The sequence below is a fragment of the Orycteropus afer genome, unplaced genomic scaffold (assembly GCF_000298275.1).
Source record: "Orycteropus afer afer isolate SDZICR_OR568_19922 unplaced genomic scaffold, OryAfe1.0 scaffold00023, whole genome shotgun sequence".
Classification (NCBI taxonomy): Eukaryota; Metazoa; Chordata; class Mammalia; order Tubulidentata; family Orycteropodidae; genus Orycteropus; species Orycteropus afer.
In genome coordinates, this window is record NW_006921610.1 from 4,925,111 (window position 1) to 4,944,870 (window position 19,760).

The 19,760-nt window shown below is 36.6% G+C and overlaps 1 protein-coding gene across 1 annotated transcript in view; it reads left to right on the forward strand.

The window, feature by feature from the left end:
* The first annotated feature begins 13,531 nt into the window (after positions 1–13,531).
* NEB (nebulin) overlaps positions 13,532–19,760 on the forward strand; it is a 260,540-nt gene continuing 254,311 nt past the window's right edge. The window contains 3 exon segments of the mRNA XM_042783652.1: positions 13,532–13,567; positions 17,225–17,266; positions 19,381–19,584. Coding sequence (XP_042639586.1) covers positions 13,532–13,567; positions 17,225–17,266; positions 19,381–19,584 — 282 coding nt within the window.

Here is a 19,760-nt window from a genome sequence, read left to right on the forward strand (position 1 = left end):
GGTACTTTCAGCATTCTTCGCCAGCACCACAACTCAAAAGCATCAACTCTTCTTCGGTCTTCCTTATTCATTGTCCAGCTCTCACATGCGAATAACTATAGATAGTCAGTTGAAATAACACTTTTTAGCTTGACTGTGGAGAGGGGAAGGAGCCCTCGTAACATAGTGGTAAATGTTCTGCTGCTAACTGAAAGATCAATGGTTCAAAGCCAATACCTGCTCCACAGGAGAAAGATGTGGCAGTCTGCTTCTGTAAAGATTACCTTGGAAACCCAGTGGGGCAATTCTACTCTGTCCTACATGATTGTGAAGAGTTGGAAATGACTTGATGAGCTTGTGAAGAGGAGAGTAGAAGCAAAACACAGAAAACCCTTGGTTATTCTCAGTTCAATGCAGAGATGCAGAGACAAGCTATTTCAAAGTCAGGACTCTCCAAGCAATAAAACTTAATGAAACAGTTTACTTAGAAGATAAACATATGCCCAAGTCCTATAAGACATCAGGGGCCGGGAAGAAAGGGAACTAAAAATGGGTTTGGGGAAAATTTAACTTAATTTTAACCTTTCTTTTTGCTTTCATGTTTATGTAGTTTTCATGAAGTCTGATTTTAGGGAACATTAGGGAGGAGGTAGGAGTATTTTAAAAAGTTAGTGGGCAACATTGGCGAAACTGATTGCGTTCAACATGAATTTTATGAATGAAATAACATTTAGGGGCTTCGGTAATCTCAGAATGCTCTTTGTAATGTTCATATACACTTGTATTTGTACCTATATTCCTGCTATGTTATTGAATCTGCATGTTTCACAATTGTATACTGTATAATGGATGTTTTTGATGCATTTCTCCTTTGCCAATGTCTGATTGATCTTTAAAATCTCTACACAATATAGAAGAGAATAGCAATATGACATTACTAGGATACACCATTTACTACTGCCTAGCTGTATATTCAATATCCTTCATAACTTAATTTCTACTGTTTAGCCTTCCATTACTCCTCTACATATACCATACACTTGATCTTAACTAGATTAACCTATATTCTCCAAACATGCCACGTACTTTCTCACCTTTATGTTATAAAATGAATTAAAAATAATAAATGAGAAATTAGTAATGGCAATACAAAACAAGAAACTTGATAAATAAAATCTAATTTATGGTGAAAATAAATGCTATAAAATGCTTAGGAACGCACTTATATTAATGTGTAAGGTCTATGTAAATAAAATCATAAAACTTTACTGACATAAAAAAAATTATATGAATGGGAAAATTTGCATAGTAAAAAGTCAGTTCTTGCAAAAACATAGCAATAAATTCAGTGCAGTTATAATAAAAACAAATCAAAGGATACTCTTGGAGGAATATGAGCTAATTCTAAGTTCTTCTGAAAGAACCAAAGTATGAGAATAGCCAAATGAACTGTAGAAGAATGTGAGCAGCTTGCACTGCAGATATTAAAGCACATTAAAAAGCTACAGTAATTAAACAATGTGATACTGGTTTAGGAAGAGTAAAAAATGAATTGAATAAGAGATTATACTTCTTAGGGAAATTGATAAGCTGCCTTCTAAAATTTACATGGAATAGACAAGACAGGAATAATAAAGACTACCTTGAAAATAAAGACCAAGGTGAAAGGAATTGCTCTTCCAGACATCAAGACCTATTATAAACCAACAGTAACTAGAACAGTGTGGTATTGGTGCAGGAATAGATGAAGAGATCAGTGGATAGAATAGAGAACCTAGAAACAACTCATACATATGAAAGACCGAAAGTAAAGGAGAAATCTTATCAGTGAGAAAGCAATGGAATGTTCAATAGAAAGTACTGGGACAATTGGCCATCCATGTGCAAAACATAAAATTAATTTCCTCTTCATACTTTATACAAAAAAATCTTTTCTAGGTAGGTTAAAGACTTTAATGTGAAAGGTAAACTCTAAAACTTTTAGTGGAGTGTATAAAAGCATTTCTCTATAACCTCGGGGTAAAATTTCTTATCAAAATTACTATTCACAAGGGAATAAATTATAAGACTGATTACATGAAAATTAAGAATTTCATTACTCAAAAGACAGTATAAAAACAATGACAAGATGAGCCACAGAGAGGAAGTAGATATTTGTAGCACATACAATCAGATTAGTATCCAAAATAATGAAGACAGCCACTCTGTGGAAGGAAGACTGGGCAATCTACTTCCATAAAGATTTAGCCCCTTAGAAACCAAATGGGGGTCACTATGAGTCAGAGCCGACTCAATGGCAGTGAGTTTGGTTTGGTTTTGGTTATTAATCAATGAGCACTAGGTTAATAACTCACAGAAAAAATGGGCAACAGACTTGAACAGGCACTTCTCAAAAAAAAACAAAAATAAAACAAAAACAATCCAAATGCCTACTACATAACAAGGAGTTCAACTTCACTATTAGTTATGGAAATTCAAACTAAAACCCCAAATTTATACCATTACACAGCTCTCAGGCAAACTTTAAAAAGTCTAGTGTTTAGTGTTGTTAAGGATGCAGAAAATACACAACTGATAAGAATATAAATAGGTACAAACATTTTGGGGAACAGTGTGTTATTATTTAATAAAGTTGAAGACAAACCTAGAATTTCCATCCCTAGTTAGTTATATGCCCTGTTCATTTAATTGTCCATGACCACCAGAATAAACGTGTGTGAGTGGTCATTGCATCTTTGTTCTTCGCTGAAAAAAGCTGGATATACTCACTTTTCCATTAACAGCAAAATGAATAAATTGAAGTATAATTATACAATGGGATATTGTAAAACAATAAAAATCAACAACAAATTTATTAAATTTAAAAAGAGTCAATCACAAAATCACAATAATAGCATGATTCTATTCTATAAAATGCACAAAAATTGGAGAAAAATTAAAAAGCAAGGACTTGATTACTGTGAAAGTCAGAATAAAGCTAACTTTTTACTTAGGAAGTGGTTATATCGTTGTTTACTTTACAACCATTTGCTAACCTGTGGGCATAAGTTCTATGTACTTTTCTGTATGCTACATTTCTTTTTTGATTATATTTTATTTTTATTTTTGCAGAGTTTCCTCCTCTCCCCTCCCACCCCTGGTAACCAAAAAAGAAAGTTTCCTTCATATATAAATCTTTACTTGACTTTTTATAGTAATGACTAGTAGAATATTTATCCTTCTGTGATTGACTTATTTTATGCAGCATAGTGTCCTCCAAGTTCATCCATGTTATATGGTGTTTTGCAGATTCTACATTTTTCTTTAGTGCTGCACAGTATTCCATTGTGTTTATGTACCATAGCTTGCTTATCCTTCTGTTGATGGGGATTTAAGTTGTTTCCATCTTTTTACTATTATAAATAGTGCTGCAATGAACATGGGTGTGCACATATCTATTCTTGTCCTGGCTCTCACTTCTTTAAGATATATACCTAGTCATGGGATTGCTGGATCAAATGGTATTTCTAATTCCAGCTTTTTAAGAAATCACCATATTTCTGCATGGTACATTTTGCAATAAAAACAAATTTAAGAAAAACCAAATGGTTTTTAAAAAGCATAAAAAAGTAAAAATAAAACAAACAAAAATAAAAGAATTTAGAAATAGATATACCTGTTCATTCAATATATAATAAAAGCGGCATTTCAAATTCAATTTATTCAATAAATGGTGTTGAAACCAGAAAGTTAGCATTGCTTTTATTTTTTATGATAGTAAAAGTCAGGTCATGATTACCCTTAGTGAAGGTAGAGACTAGAATGGAGTGCCTAAGTCATTTGACTGCTAACCAGAAGGGTGGCAGTTCAAAACCACTAGTCACTCCTTGGAAGGAATATTGGGCAATCTACTTTCATAGAGATGTTGTTGTTGTTGTTATGTGCCGTTGAGTTGGCCCCAACTCATAGTGACCCCTCCTTGGGTTTCCGAGGTAGTATCACTACAGAAGTAGGATTGCCCATACTACCTCAGAAATCCAAGGAGGGGTCACTATGAGTTGAATCAACTCGACAGCAGTGAGTTTGGCTTTCTTTTTTTGGGGGGTAATATTTATTGATCTGGGTGCTAGTTACATAAATGTGTTATTTTGTGAAATTTCAATGAGATGTATACTTAAAATTTGTTCATTTTTCTGTATGTGTAACTTTTCAATATAAAATTTAAGAAAATCCTGTTCCTCTAAGTAAAGATGATAAGTTCAACATATGTATTTACTTTATCTCTTTCCTTAAAACCTCTCTAAAATGTCAGTAATTGGACTATTAAAAGGCATAAACCCGAAGACAAAAAGGAGATGAGGAGAGAACACAGATATAACATACTTGAAGGTGAACTGCAGAATGATGAATGTAACTGATTTGGCAGGACCAAGAGAGCTGATTCCTAGTCCAATATTGGGAAGCAATCTGAATGACTCTGCAGAATCCTGAACAGACTAAGCATTGGCAGCTCAGGAAGTCAAGGGAGGGAAGGGGGTCTAAAACAGGAAGACTAGTTAAAAACTTCCAGAATCCTAGGCCCCCTTTGCACTTTGCAGGTCCAATGAATGCCCTTTCCTCAGAAGATGATAGATTTATTATCTGGGTAAAATGAAATGATGGTCCCTGAATTGGGAGGTTTGACCACACAGAAAACAGAGGGATAAAGGGCGTATTTACATGCTGGATGCTGAGACAAATCCCTCCTACCCCACACCCCAGCCCTTTTTCTCAACTGGCTGTTGGCAATCTGTTCTCTTCACATCAGGCAGGAGGTGTTTCTCTGAGGGAATCTGAGTGGCCTAAAAGGGAAAATCTAAACACTCCAACACCAGGGGTTCCCCAAGGAAATAGCCCAACCCAGTCACCCTGCAGTGTACCTCAAGTTCAAGAAACCCCACTCACAACTCAGAGCATCCTGTCAATCATCTCCTTATTAAACATGATTCTTACTTAAATACCAAGGATCACTAGATGACTGAAAACCATCTCTAAAATGAAATGTGAGGGCTGGAATGTACAAATTGAAAAAAACAAAAACAAAAAGTTGAGATCTGTCCTAGAAAGAAAATGAAAAAGACAAAGATATTTAAAAATAACATAGAAGAAGTGAGGTATATTAGAAAACCAGTAATCCAACACCTGAAAAACAAGAATTTCAGAAGGATGACAGAAGAAGAGAATTCATAAAAATAGATCAAGAAAATTTCCAAAATTGCTGTCTATGAGTTTCCAGATTGAAAGGGCCTTGAATAATGGGTCAAAATAGAACCCCCCAAATTTTCAAAATTCTGGGGGGAAAGAAGAAGAAAGCCTAAAAACTTTCAGAAAGATTTAAAAACAAAAAACAAAAACAGGTCACATATAAATAATCATAATGGCTTTGGACTTCTCACCAGTATTATTGGCAGTTAGATTACAATGTACCAATGACTTCAAAATGGCCAAGGAATATGGTTCTGCATCTAAAATTCTATACCAAGCTAAATATCAATCAAGTGTGAAGAGAGAATAAAGATATTTTCAGATATATCAGATGCTAAAATTTTACCTCCTATGTACCTTTTTTCAAGAAACTACAGGAGGATGTCTTCCATCAAAACAAGAAGGTTAATCAAGAAAGGGAAAAGAGACATAAGGTTTCATTCAGGAGAGAGAAGAGGCGGTGAGATAGGATCTCCAGGTGAGACATGAGCATGGTTACAGAAGGAAGCAGTCCAGATTGTGTCAAAAGGCTCTCTGAGAGATTTAAGAAAATGAAATCGATGGAATGACAAAATGTTCTCCAATGGCTTTGAAAACATTGAGAGGAGATTTAGACAGAAAGTTTGAGGTAGTTAGTGATAACTGTCTAGAACTGTGCTGGCCAATAATGTGGCCATAAGTCTCATACCAAAAAACCAAACTCACTGCCGTTGAGTGAGATTCGACTCACAGCGACCCTTCCTTGGGTTTCCGAGGCAGTATCTTCCTTCTTCCTTCCAAGGAGTGACTGGTGGGTTTGAAGTATCAGCCTTCTGGTTAGCAGTCAAATGCCTTAGGCACTACACCACAAGAACTGAAAAATCAGGAAAGAGCAGCATAGACATTTTGCTATATATAAGAAGTAAATAACAAAGGATTTAGCTGAAAGAGTTAAGGTGACTATCTCTAGGGAGGAAAAGTGGAAAAATGATGAGAAACAGACGGTGCTGGTTTTAATAACTAGCTTTCTGAAATTAATTCTTAAACTATGTGCATATATAATTTGATTAAAATAACTATCAAAATAAAATAAGCTACAGCAACAAAAAACTCTGTTCCAATGCCATCTCCCCATCAAGTCTCTTCTTGTTTCAAGATGTAATACCTCTATATTTTGACTTTTTTTAAAAATGCATTTTATTGAAATATAAGTTACGTACAGTGAAATACACAGAACTAAAGCAACTCTGGTAGCATAGTGGCTAAGACACTTGCCTGCTAACCAGACAGCTGACGGTTCAAACCCACCAGCCACTCCTCGGAAGGAAGGTTGGGCAATCCTACTTCCGTAGTGATACTGCCTCGGAAACCCAAGGAGGGGTCGCTATGAGTCGGGGCCGACTCGACGGCACATAACAACAACAAAGTGACAGAGGTCAATGCATTTTTTTCTTCAATGTTCCCTCCTCTCCCCTCCCACCCCAGGCAACCAACAAAGTTTCCTTCTATATATATATAAATCTTTCCTTGACTTTCCACAATAACGAACTAATACTCTATTTGTCCTTCTATGATTGACTTATTTCACATAGCATAATGTCCTCCAATTCATCTATATCATGCAGTGTTTTACAGTCTCTACATTTTTCTTTACTGCTGCATAGCATTCCATTATGTGTATGTACCGTAGTCTGGTCATCCACTCTTCTGCTGATGAGCACTAGTGAATAGAGGAGCACAGCACAGTACCTTGCTTGCGTAGATAACATACAAGCAAAACAAAGAAAACGAAAGTCGTGGGCAAGTCACTCCAACATACAATCACCAATTAAATATATAAACACAAAAACTTCACAATGCCTTGGAGACAATAGAGCATCACAGTCCACACAAAGAAGCAAGAAAAAGCAGGAGAAACAAGGGACCAGGATACAGACCCAAAACACATCCCTGAGGAAGACACAGCATTGGAACTCCCTCATAAGGAATTCAAAAGAATTATATTTAGGTATCTTCAATGAATTAAGAGACAGATCAAGGAAATGTGATCAAGATAAGTGACAGCACTCCTTTCCTGTTGTCAGCCACTTGTATGTCCCTGCTGACCTGGGCAAACAGAGCCTATTCTTAGGTCTCTGGAATTCGAATGAGAATGTTATCACTTTAAAATCCAAAATGGTTGCCACTTGTATTCAAAATGGCTGCATCCTCGGTCACTTTAAATATCCAAAATGGCTGCCACATGTAAACAATCAAAATGGCTGCACCCTCTGGATGATGGAAAGTCAACTGCTCAGGTTGTTCCTCTTCTTGCTGTTTCCCTTCCTAGTCATAGGCCAGCAGCACAGTCATCCCTGCAGCCCTTGGTGACCAGGTCATTTCTCAGGTCCCAACACCACTTGGAAATATTCAGGCTGTTGGTCTCATCAGAGTAGCTGACTGTCTCCGTACTCACTGTTTTTGTTCAGGTTTTTCCACTAGTCGGTGCCTAATCCACTTCTGTATAGTTCCTTTCAAAGCTCAGGGCTCCAGGATTATATTCTGTATCTCTGTCAATTGGTTTTTCTTTTCTTTGTTGAAGAGGGTCTATGTTGCTTGTCTGCCTATTCCTCCGTCTTTCCAGAAGTCCTGTATACTTTGACATTTAAGAAAGCATTGTCTGAAACTGCTATACTGTTTTGATTTGTAGTGTTTTATATAGGCATGTTGTCAAATTCCTATATGTTCATGAATTATGAGACTAAAGTACTGTCTGATTTCAGAATCTTTGCAATATTTCATCATTTTAATCTAATCTAGAGTAAAAAACAAACACCCTAATCCATTAAAAAGCATTGTAATAATAATAATAATAACTTTTATTGAGTGTTTACTGTGTGTAAGGCGTATGATAAGAACCTACCAATAAATCAGAGTGTCAATTCATGTTTTTTCCACAGAAAAGGCCATAGATAGTCAATGAAATAGAGCTCTTGCATCCTTGTTGTTGTTGTTGTTAGGTGCCATCAAGTCGGCTGGCTCTGATCCATAGTGACCCTATGTACAACAGAACAAAACACTGCCCAGTCCTGCACTAACCTCACAATGCTTGCTATACCTAACCCCATTGTTGTAGCCACTGTGTCAATCCATCTCATTGAGGGCCTTCTCCTTTTTCATTGACCCTCCACTTTGCCAAGCATGATACCTTTCTCCAGGCAATGGTCCCTTCTCACAACATGATCAAAGTAGGTGGGACAAAGTCTGGCCATTCTCTTATCCTTAGAGGGCGAATTCAGGACCTAGAAGGAGCTCTGATGGTGTTGTGACTAAGGCATTTGACTGCTAACCAGAAGGCTGACAGTTCAAACCCCACAGGCACTCCCTGGAAGACTGGGCAATCTACTTCTGTAGAGATACTGCCCTGGAAACCCAAGGAGGGGTCACTATGAGTCAGAACTGACTTGATGGCAGCGAGTTTGGTTGTTTTTTGGCTAACTGAAGAGTTTAGTAAGGGTTGGCAATGTTTTTTCTTTAGGGTAGATAGAGGACAGCTACAAACTTTGTTCGCTCATACACTTGACATGTCCTTGCTTCTCTCACACTCTCACTTCTGAGGGAGGGCAACATTCAGAAGGCAGATTTAGCTGGGCCAAGGAGGGATTTATCCCAAGAGACTTAAATCAGGGTGTTTTCATGTGAGCTTAACTCTAGCCTAATTTTCAGATCCTGTTCTATGGATCTACATTTCACTCTAAGTGGGGAATGAGGTTCCCATTATCTAGAATCCCCCTCCCCACCTTTTTTTATTACCATACCCAAGCCCACTGCCGTGGAGTCAGATCTGATTCATATCAACCCCTCCTTGGGTTTCTGAGGAGGTATCACTATGGAAGTAGATTGCCCAGTCTTCTTACCATAGTGTTTTCAAAAGAAATAGACAGAAAGTGAATATTTTATCCATCAGATTGTACAGATTTTACAAGTTTGATAATCCCTAATATTATTGGGGCATAGGCACCCAGGAACTCTCATTGTCTGTTGGTGAAAATGTAAATTCGTGCAATTATTTTGGAGAGCAATTTAACTATATATATATATTTTTTAAATGTGCATATATCCTGTAGCTAAGCAATTCTACTTCTGGAAATTTACCCTATAGATAAAGTTCCTGAAAGCATGCAAGATAATATTCATTTATTTGTGCATTTTGTTTTGCAATGGCAAAAAAATACTTAAAAAAACCTAAATGCCAACCAATAAGACACTGGCTAAAAAAACAGTATTCTATGTCCATTCAATATAATTTTTGTGGAAATTAAATAGAGTAGGATCGGAAGGAAGGTTGGGCAATCCTACTTCTGTAGTGATACTGCCTTGGAAACCCAAGGAGGGGTCGCTATGAGTCGGGGCCGACTCTATGGCAAACAACAACAACAAGATATGTCTGTATGAACTGCATAACAAGTGCCCACTACATACTGCACTACATATAAATTTATGTTAATGCCTATTGATAATATCTGAATTTAGTATTGATTACATTTAAGGTAGTATTTGTTTATTTTGTACTGCATGTTGTAAAAAATGTTCATGTATTATTTTTCAATTTAATGATATTTTAAAAAAATACAAAATGAATAGTAAGTCACAATTCTTCTGTTTTGCAGCTACCAAGAGAGTGATCTCATCTTACACAAATATCCCTTGGTCATCAGTCCTGTGAGAACATACAAGATGAGCAGGTATAATTAGTTAAGATGATAAAATGATGTTAAATTTTATTTACTTCCATATGAATCATGGAATGGTGAGAAGTACATGTGTTGAAAATGTGAGATTACTTTCTAACATCTAACTAAAAAAGAACTATTATAACTCTAACTCTCCAGACATTTAGTCTCAAATACATGTCATACTATAGGGTGTCCACAGGGTTTTTTGCCTCAGTATAGAAGCATTCCTGAGTGGATAGGGAGAGATTAAATCAGTAAAAATTGTCTTCATGTAGAAAATTGTTAGATACTTTTCACAAAATGAATGTCTTACACTCTGATTGGCCTAATAGGGTGTTATTTTCTGCTGGTAATTTACTATTTCTATTTTATCTTCCTTGTTGTTCAGAATGCCCATGGAAGCAGCAGTCAAGAAATCAAATGATGTATTGCATCAGGTAAATATGCTGGAAAACACCTCTTTAAAGTATTAAAAAGAAAACATGTCACTTAGAGGGCTAAGGTGTATCTGACCTAAGCCATAGTATTTCCAGTTACCTCATTTGCATGCAAAAGCTGGATAATGAATAAGGAAGAATGAAAAACTGATGCCTTTGATTTATGGTGCTGGGGAAGAATATTGAATATATCACGGACTGCCAGAAGAACAAACAAATCTGTCTTGGATGAAGTACAGCAAGAATGCTCCTTGGAAGTGAGGATGGCAAGACTTTGCCTCTTGTACTTTGGAAAAGTAGAAAGTCAGCAAAAAAGAGAAGATCCTCAATGAGATGGAGTGACACCGTGGCTGCAACAATGAGCTCAAACATAGCAACAATTGTGAAGATGGTGTGGGACCGGGACTGTTTTTTTTTCTGTTGGAAATAGGGTTGCTAGGAGTCAAAACCACTTTGACATTACCTAGCAACAAGAGCTGTTCAGAAGTTGACCCTTTTTGTGCCTGTATTCACACTTTGCTTCTACGAATTAAGAATAATCTGAGTTAACAGAAAATTAGTAACTTAAGTTTCCTAGCAGCTTACCTTACCTTTGGAGGGAAAAGATGACGAATATGATCTCGGCATAACATCCTGACTTTGTAACAGAAAAATAGTGAAGCCTATTCTTAATAATCACGTCCTGTGAGAGTTATCTAGTGTAACTCTCAGATATTTTCACATATAATTTCGTTTGACTACTGCTTTAAATTTTTATTTATTTATTATTTTTTATTGGGATTGGGGTGAAAGTTTACAGAGCAAGCTGGCTTTCTGGTTATTAATTCATATGCATTTTACTTTGTGATAGTCATTGCAATCCCCACAATATAACAGCTCTTCCCACTTCCTCCCTGTGTTTACCATTTCTTTTCATTCTTTTTTTCTATCCCTTTCTGCCTTCTTAGCATTTAGTAAATGCTGTCCTTTTGATCGCATATGGTTGATTGTTCTAATGAGTAGGTACCTTCCCGCTATTATTGTTCACCATATAGGCCTATCGTTTGGCTGAAAACTGAGCCATGGGGTTGAGTTCTGTTCCAGGCCTGAAGAATGACTATGGGTCACAGTCTCAGAGGTTCCACCACTGTCTATCAGACCAGAAATCCTGGTCTTTTTATAATTTTGAGTTTTGCTCCACATTTTTCTACCACTCTATCCTGGACCTCCTGTTGTGATCCCTTTCAGAGTGGTCAGCAGTGGTAGCTGGGCACCATCTAGTTCTTCTGGTCTCAGGGTCATAGAGGTTGGGGTTCATATGGTTCACTAGTCCTTTGGACTAATTGTTTCCTTGTGCCTTTGATTTTCTTCAGTCTTTTTTGCTCTGGATCATTACTATTTTTTAATTGCTTTTGCCAACTTACTGTTTTTTGGATCTTATTCCTCTACTTCTTTTATATTAACACAGGTAACTTACCAGGAGCTCACCTTGTAGCTGTACAAGGGTGAACATATATACCTGCATGAAGATTGGACAAACGATGTGAAGTAAACAATTACAGAAGGGTCAGACCCCTCGTGCTTATTTTCTCTCAAATTCTTTTACATGGATGTGGTATTGAACTGGGCTGCAGTAAATGAGAAAACAGACCTAAATTTTAGCCCCAGATGCTGGAAGTTATGTAAAATTCCATTACATTTCAATAGATCTAAGCAAGCAATTTGTTACCCTTTATCCTTTAGTGGAATTGATGAACAGGTGGTTTTCAGAAGATCACTCAGTATATTTAGCTTCTGAAATATGAGCAACTCACGACCTGATTGGCTATTCTTGCCACATGAGAATTCAGAGCCCAGGCTCCTCGCTGGCTCTTGCCTGGGGTTCTCAGGAGGGGAGAGTTGGGAGAGGCTTTGCTGCTGAGGAAATTTATTTGATAGTTTGAAGGTAAGGCCACTTACAGCTTTTTTTGTACTCTTCTCTTAGGAGAGATTACACAACTTCCCTTGAAGTATTTCTTGAAGTTTTGGATCCTAAGTGGGAAAATTACTGATGGAAATATGACGAGGGAAGTCTGTGACTCCATTGCCCTTCTAAGACCCTACTAATATCTGACATATGGAGTCTGTTATTAGAGACTGATTCTATACTAAGCAAATTATTGCTCGACTGAACTGGCTCTCTTGCTTAACCAAATCATTTTTTTTCATCTTTTTGTCTTTGATTTTTTTTTCTAAATATATTAGCAAGAAAAGGCTCTATGTTCTATGTTCCTATATTTATCTTATTCTACTGGGCTTCATTTGCCTCAGAAGGAGCGGCAGTTTTGCTAGCTTAACAAAACCAGTCATGGTAGGGTATTGGTTTACATGGCAAATATCTCTGGGTGAAGGGACAGCTGCTTCAAGTCATCACCCGCTTGTATGAAGAGAGAATCTTGTTTTCTGGTGACAAACTAAGAAGGCCTTAAGAGAGTCTTCCATTAGTTCCTGAATTAGAAGTTTAGGCCAAAGACTGACAATCTATATGTATGTAAACCAATGAATGAAAATTTTGATATTTTTCAGGTTTGCACAAGACCTACAGAAACAAGAGAGAAAAAGCTGTGCAAGTCAATGGTGTTCGGGAAGAAAATAGTCCCATTGCCTTGAGGTTCTTATTTTCCATTTAAAATCTACTGCCAGATTTATTTTTATGTGTCCTAATTTGAAGCATCAGATATAGTACATAGAATATATTAGAGCAGTATAAATGCCTAAATCAGTCCCCTTAAAGTTTTGGTGCTATGGGTAAATATTCCAATTTTACCTGAATACCAAGCTGGCCTTTCTTTCACTAAAATTTTTGCTTGAAAATGTTTTTCCCGAGTATTTGCAAATTTAAACACTCTATTCTTTCTAATCTAAATCCTCTACCCTCCCTTATCTCAATTTCCTTTTTAAACTTTAAATAAATGTATCATGTAGCTTGAAGTAGAATGTCCAATGTGTTATTGAGGGAATTAGGAGAAAGAAATTTGAAGCTTCAGTTTTTCAGAGCTCTACTTTGATTGTCTTCTCTCATTTAGCCTGTGAGAATGTATTACTGTTTACAATAGGTTAACTTTTAAATTCTATTTTTATAATGTTATAAGACACTCTTAGTCCTGGAGATAGATTCTAATGTCTTTTCATTTGTATGGAATATTAAAAGTTTGTAGGTGCCGCTACTACTCTGGGAAAATGGCAGATGATGAAGAATATGAGGAGGTGGTGGAGGTAAGATACAGAAAAGAAAAATCCAAAAAACTCTGACAGCAAAGTATTTTATGTAGCAACATTCAAAGTCATGTAGGTGAATTAATCATTCGAAAAAGGCAATGTCTATTATAAATTCACATTAAAGCACAAGAAAGGAATATTTTACATGTAGTTTCACTATAATTATGTAGGATTTAGACTTGAAAGGAAATATCACTGTTTCCCACTTTTGCTTTTCTTCAAACTTTTAAAAAATAAAGGGTGGGGTAAAGGTAGATTTAAATGTGTTTTCTAACACTACCTCCTTCCCCACCTCCTAACCCCATTGATCAAAGGGGCAAGGGAGATGAAGAGAAAGTTCTGATAATTGCAATTTATTTCTTACTGTCTACATAGCAGTAGAGGAAAGAGAGCAACTTACATTTTTGTTTCACCAGCTGATTATACATATGAGACTTTTAATGTATGTAATATGTACATACACACATGCAACTCAAGAGTCTCAAAAACAACAATTGGAAACCACACTTAACCACCAACACCACTGCAGTAACCCAAGGGAACAAGATTAGCTTTGCTTTTGAATTTTTAAACAAGAACAAAGAACATAATGGGCATCTTGAAAAATTTCCTCCAGATTACTGGTGGATATCTAACACATTTTACCAATTTAATTGTTTATTTTGTATTTACTTCATACAACTTTGTTTTATAGCTCTGTGGTTTTTCTTCACCAATTCTTGCCTTTGCCTTCACATTTCTAGAAATAAAAGATAAAGGCTTGGGAGTATAATCCACATAAGTACATTGCCATAAATCTAAGAGATTCATAATTGTCAATTAATGATGATGATCTAAACATATGAAAATTTCCAAATGCCTGATTGCCTTGGAGGCAGTTTTGAAGATCTTTGGTTGTGAATAGAATAGAAATTAATTTTAAGTGCTTTCCAAAACCAAATTCCTCTTGAAAGTGCCAAAATTTGTCTTTGGAAAATTATTTTAGTGAACAGCCTATATTTAGATCAAGAAAATTTTATTTTATAAAAAGTCCCTTTTATAACTGACGGATGACTGAAAAGTAGAATGGATTTTATACAATATAAAATTTAGTCTCTCTGGCTTAAATGCCAATGACCTCATTGGCATTTTATTTATGTCCCTAAAACTCAGAATAATCATTAAAAAACACTAAAACAGTTACAAATTAAATAGTTTTCTCCATGACAGTAATACAAGGAACATTCTTTAGCCTCCAACTTGCATATCCTTTGTCTTTCTTAACATAATTGTATTCATCTGTCACTGGACGTTGTACTTAGTGCTGCATTTGATTGATTTAACTGGATGTCATAAAAATGGAGGCTGCTATTTTTATGTATTCCATCCTTGCCATTTTGTTCCTATTACTGCTCTGAATCTGACCAGCAGTGGCTAAATGAATATAGTGTCTGCCAGAGAGTGTTGAACAGAGGTCTCTTTGACTTCAAAAAAAGATGCCATAAATGCAAAAGACCAGGCTTACTGGTCTGATAGGGACTGATGGAACCCCAAAAACTACACACACACCCCCCCCTGGTCGCCCTTTGGGCCTAGAATCAACTCCTGAGGCTTAACTTTCAGCCAAACAATAGACAGACCTACCAGGTGAGCAAATATACCAGGGATCTAATCTCCCATGGCTGATCAGAAGGGCAGCATTTGCACAGAGAGAAAGCTCAGAAAGCAGGAGTGCATAGAAAAGGGCGCAGGGAAAAGGTAACTACAGAGAGGAATTGGGAAGAGAGCTGTTACATTGTGGGGACTGACTGCAATCAATGCCATGAAAAAAAAATGTGCATAAACTGTTGAATGGAAAATGAATTTGCTCTGTAAACTGTCACCCATATCACAATAAAAAGTTAAAAAACAAAAAAGAATGCCGTAAGAATGGGATGGTGGCAGATTCTAGAAAATAGAGATTCATTTAAAAGAACAAAGAGGAACTAGATTTAAAATTCTGTCTCTCAGGCATCTTGGACATCTGAAATAAAATTGCACTGTCATTCTCTTCTCAACCTTAAACAAAATTGGAGAGAAAGGAAAAGAAACAAAAATATACTATCTAATTAGTGGCACAGCTCTAAAAAAATTTTTTTTTAAAAAAGTGAGATTTGTCATGCAAGTTATTGCCAACCATTTGCATAATGTTTTCTTTCTTATAAGCTTATTTCTAAGATATATTTACCAGTGGTGAGAGCCCAGCAAAAGAAAATTTGGATGGCTACCAGTGAACTGCTTTTACTTGGAAGTTAAGAAAATCCAAAAAGGTTACAAATTATTCATGCTAGTTTAAGATTTCTTTTCAAGCCATGGATGTTTTGTGTGGCCAGAGAAATGGGTCTTTGTGGCATTATCACCAAACAGTCTCTCCTAACGTGTTTAAATTATATGTTGCATGTGCTGTAGGTACAAGCTTGCAAAAGAGAAATTCTCTTTCCTATTAGAGCCTGTAGTCTCTGTTGCTATGTGAGAGGACATACAGACATAATTAGATTTCAAATTAAAAAAATAATACTGCAGTAAAGAGAGAGGGAGAGTGAGGGATATTAGGCAAGCTCTATACTAATTTCAGCAAGTCCTGTTAGAGCTGGTGACCTATTGATAATCGTTAAATAATTTCATGAGACTAAGCAAACCAAGGACAAGAGAAAGGAGGCCACTGAGGGAAATGCCTCATCTCAGTATCCCTCCCCCAGGGTTGGTGGCACAGATAATGAAAATGAAATATTTCATATTTTGTTGATTGAGAAAATGAGCCAAGTGCCTCATTTTTGTCCCTTTCCTTGTGTGCCTTAGCCTAAACATGCCTTTCCTTCTGTTTACCCAGAAAAGCTGGGTGAGGCTGGGGACAGAATTCCACTCTCCTTACACGTCTGAAACAAAATGTCAGCCAGTTCTGATCAGCATCTATTTATTTCTGGTGATGTCAGGAGTAGAACCCAAGTAGGCTTGGTTTCAGAGCCAGGCTGCAGGCACCTCAAAGCCATCGATGGCAAATTGCAGCCTAACTTTCCCACGTTTTTGGAAGAGGAAGCATCTAATATTTTCCTTCTTTTGTTGGCCTTTGCAAATTTTCATCTTAGCATGCTGCTTAGGACCACTGCAATATTGTACGGGACTCAACCTTCACTTCAAGTGAAACTCTTATTACTTAGTAGTCAACAGGTATAGGAATAATTGAGATGTGTATATATATATATATATATATATATATTTTAAATCTTATTACCATGATACTATTTTTAAAATGTATTCTTTTCTTTTTTTACTGTTAGTAAACAGTGAGTTCCATCACATTCCTCTGCGCTCAATCCACACACAACAAATTCCATCTTGGGTATCATAAAACCATTTACTTGGCCCACATAAATAATTTCCCCTGATTAATAACCAGCCTTAGACATCTTTCTCATGACTGTACAATTTCTGGTCCAGTCCAGTGGCATTCACTTTGGTTTTCCTGAAGTTTCACAACAAAAATTAGTTCCAATATATGAGCAGACTGCCTTGCTTCCTTTCTTCATATAGATACTCTGAACCAACTGAGCTAGTGAAGTAACCCTAGTGACTAAGTTGAGTAGTGGAGATTTCTGCTTTGGTTCTCATCATGATACCTTTGTGCTCTATTTATAGTATTACACAGAAGAGACAGTTTATGAAGAGGTGCCGGGGGAGGTAAGGCCCAATCCTGCCTTGCACTAACTGCATGTTCATTAAAGCAGAAAGAACCCTCTTTCCTCTCCAACTCCTGGGGCCAGAGGCGAGTAAAAGAGGGCATCTGAGGAGGATAATGTCTCTGAGTGGTGCAAATGGTTAACACTAGGCTGCTAACTGAAAGTCTGGAGGTTTGAGTCCACCCAGAAGCACCTTGGAAGAAAGCCCTCGTGACCTACTATGACAAAGCAGCCATTGAGACCCTATGGAGCAGAGTTCTGCTCTGACACACATGGGGTTGCCATTAGTTAAAAATGGCGCTTGGCTTTGACTGGAGGGGTTATCATTCACTTATGTATGTCCGGCAACTAGTGGTAAAATAACTAATTTATCTACTTCACAGATTATTTCACCTTTTTTTTTTTTTTTTTTTTTGCTATTCAACATTTCCAGATGACCAGAGATGGTTTCTCCCATCATTCATGTGGTATTTTTGGTGGCAGTGATGCTAATTAGGGTAACATCAGTGTCTATCATCACTCTTAGGAGGTCTGCTGGGACAGTGGTTAAGGCATTTGGCTGTTAACCAAAGGTCTAGCAGTTCATACCCACCAGCTACTTCATGGGAGAAAGATGAAGCAGTGTGCTTCCATGTTTACAGCCTTGGAAACCCTTTAGTGCAGTTCTACTCCATTCTAAAGTGTTGCCACAAGTCAGAATTGACTCAATGGCAGTGAGTTTATCGTCGCTCTCTGACTGCAGCCAAAAGGGTTACACTAGACTTGTGATCTATTGAGGAACCAGTAGGTTCATTGTATAGACTTGTAGTGTGTGGCAAACCACCTACACCAACAGGGATGGTGCCTCCAAAGCTTTGTCCATGATGACAAATTACAGGTTGTTCAGATTTTAGCACATTAAACATTCTGAGAAAGCCATTCACATAAATATTCCAAGTTGGAACTTTTCTCTTTTTTTTGAAAGGTGAAATATCTATCTCATGACGCTTTACTTCATTTTGTGCATAGAGCTGTTTCTCTTTGAGCACACCAAATAGTGATATGGATGTTTAACCCTGAAGTGTGCTCAGACAGCCTGTGACTGCATGAAAACTAACATCTGTAGATGGTGTAAATTGATTAGTTTCTCACAGTCAATGATACATTAATACTAATGGCAGAAAGCAATCTACTTACTAAGATCTGGCAACACTACAGAGAATTTCCACAGATGTACAATTTACTTATTACTTAAGTTTTTCTTTTCATAACCGATGATAAAGCTCTTTCTTTGACGCAGATGATATTAGCTGTGTAGGAAATTGAAGTATCAGACAGGTTTAAGACTTGGCTACTTATCTTCCTTTCTTATGGATGCTATTTTTAACCTTGGACTAGATCCAAATTTTGAACCTTAGTTTCTTCCACTATCACCCGTTGTAAGAAACAGCAATTTCCCACCTACTACATAGAACTATTGTGAAGATAATTGCTCTATTATGTTTTCATCATTATTCTGGTTCACCTAAGCATTTATTAGTGTAAATGGCACTCAGTTCACATTAATTAAATGACTAAGCCAAGAAAATGGTAATCACTTATAATATTGATGTGATTCATTTTGTTTAAAAGTTCATTATTGTTTGTCTCACAATACAAGAGAAAATGGCTATATGCCTAGAGAACAAACAACCTACCTTTTTCTTATTCTCATTTAAAAGTTAAAATTAAAGTCAAGAATGTGAGCCTTATTTGATTGTTTTCACCCTTTGTTCTCTGATCCTAAGTTTGCCTTTCCTTTACTCAACTTATGATTTTAAAATATTTAAGAATATATTATTTCTCATTTTAATCCTACCTTGATGTGTTTGAGTGTCTTTCTGCAAATTGGATTTTAAGCTATGTTGCATATTAATAAGGACCACCCTTTTTACTCCACATAGTCTCTAATAACAAGTGTTCAGACTTATGTTACATAATGCATTTTTGTATGGATATGATGTATGGTCTCTTGCTTTTTGGGTATGATTTAACTCCAGGAGTATAAATCTGCCTGAAGTCAGAGTAACACATGTCAAGAATATAGTACTAGTTTTTACTTATATAACAATGTTGAACTGCATGTAAAATTTCCAGACCTATACAGTCTATGAAACCACAACGACAAGGACAATACCATCTGACTATGAGATATCAGAAACTTCCAAACCAGCACTGGCACAGCCAGTACCTGCTAAGCCGACGGAGAGGAAGAAGGTTATCCGGAAGAAAGTGGACTCTTCAAAGTTCATGACTCCTTACATTGCACACAGTCAGAAAATGCAGAATCTCTTTAGCCCAGTAAGTTTCAGACATCTTCCTGCTAACCTGGTTTTACTACTGAGAAAATAATGATCTCAATCAACTTCTTTGAATGCTGGCTGGATTTTGTTTCTTAGCCTTATATAAGACAAAAACTTATTTTGCAAAAATGTATGCTCTGTTTTTGTGATTCTTGAATTTTCTTCTCATGTAAT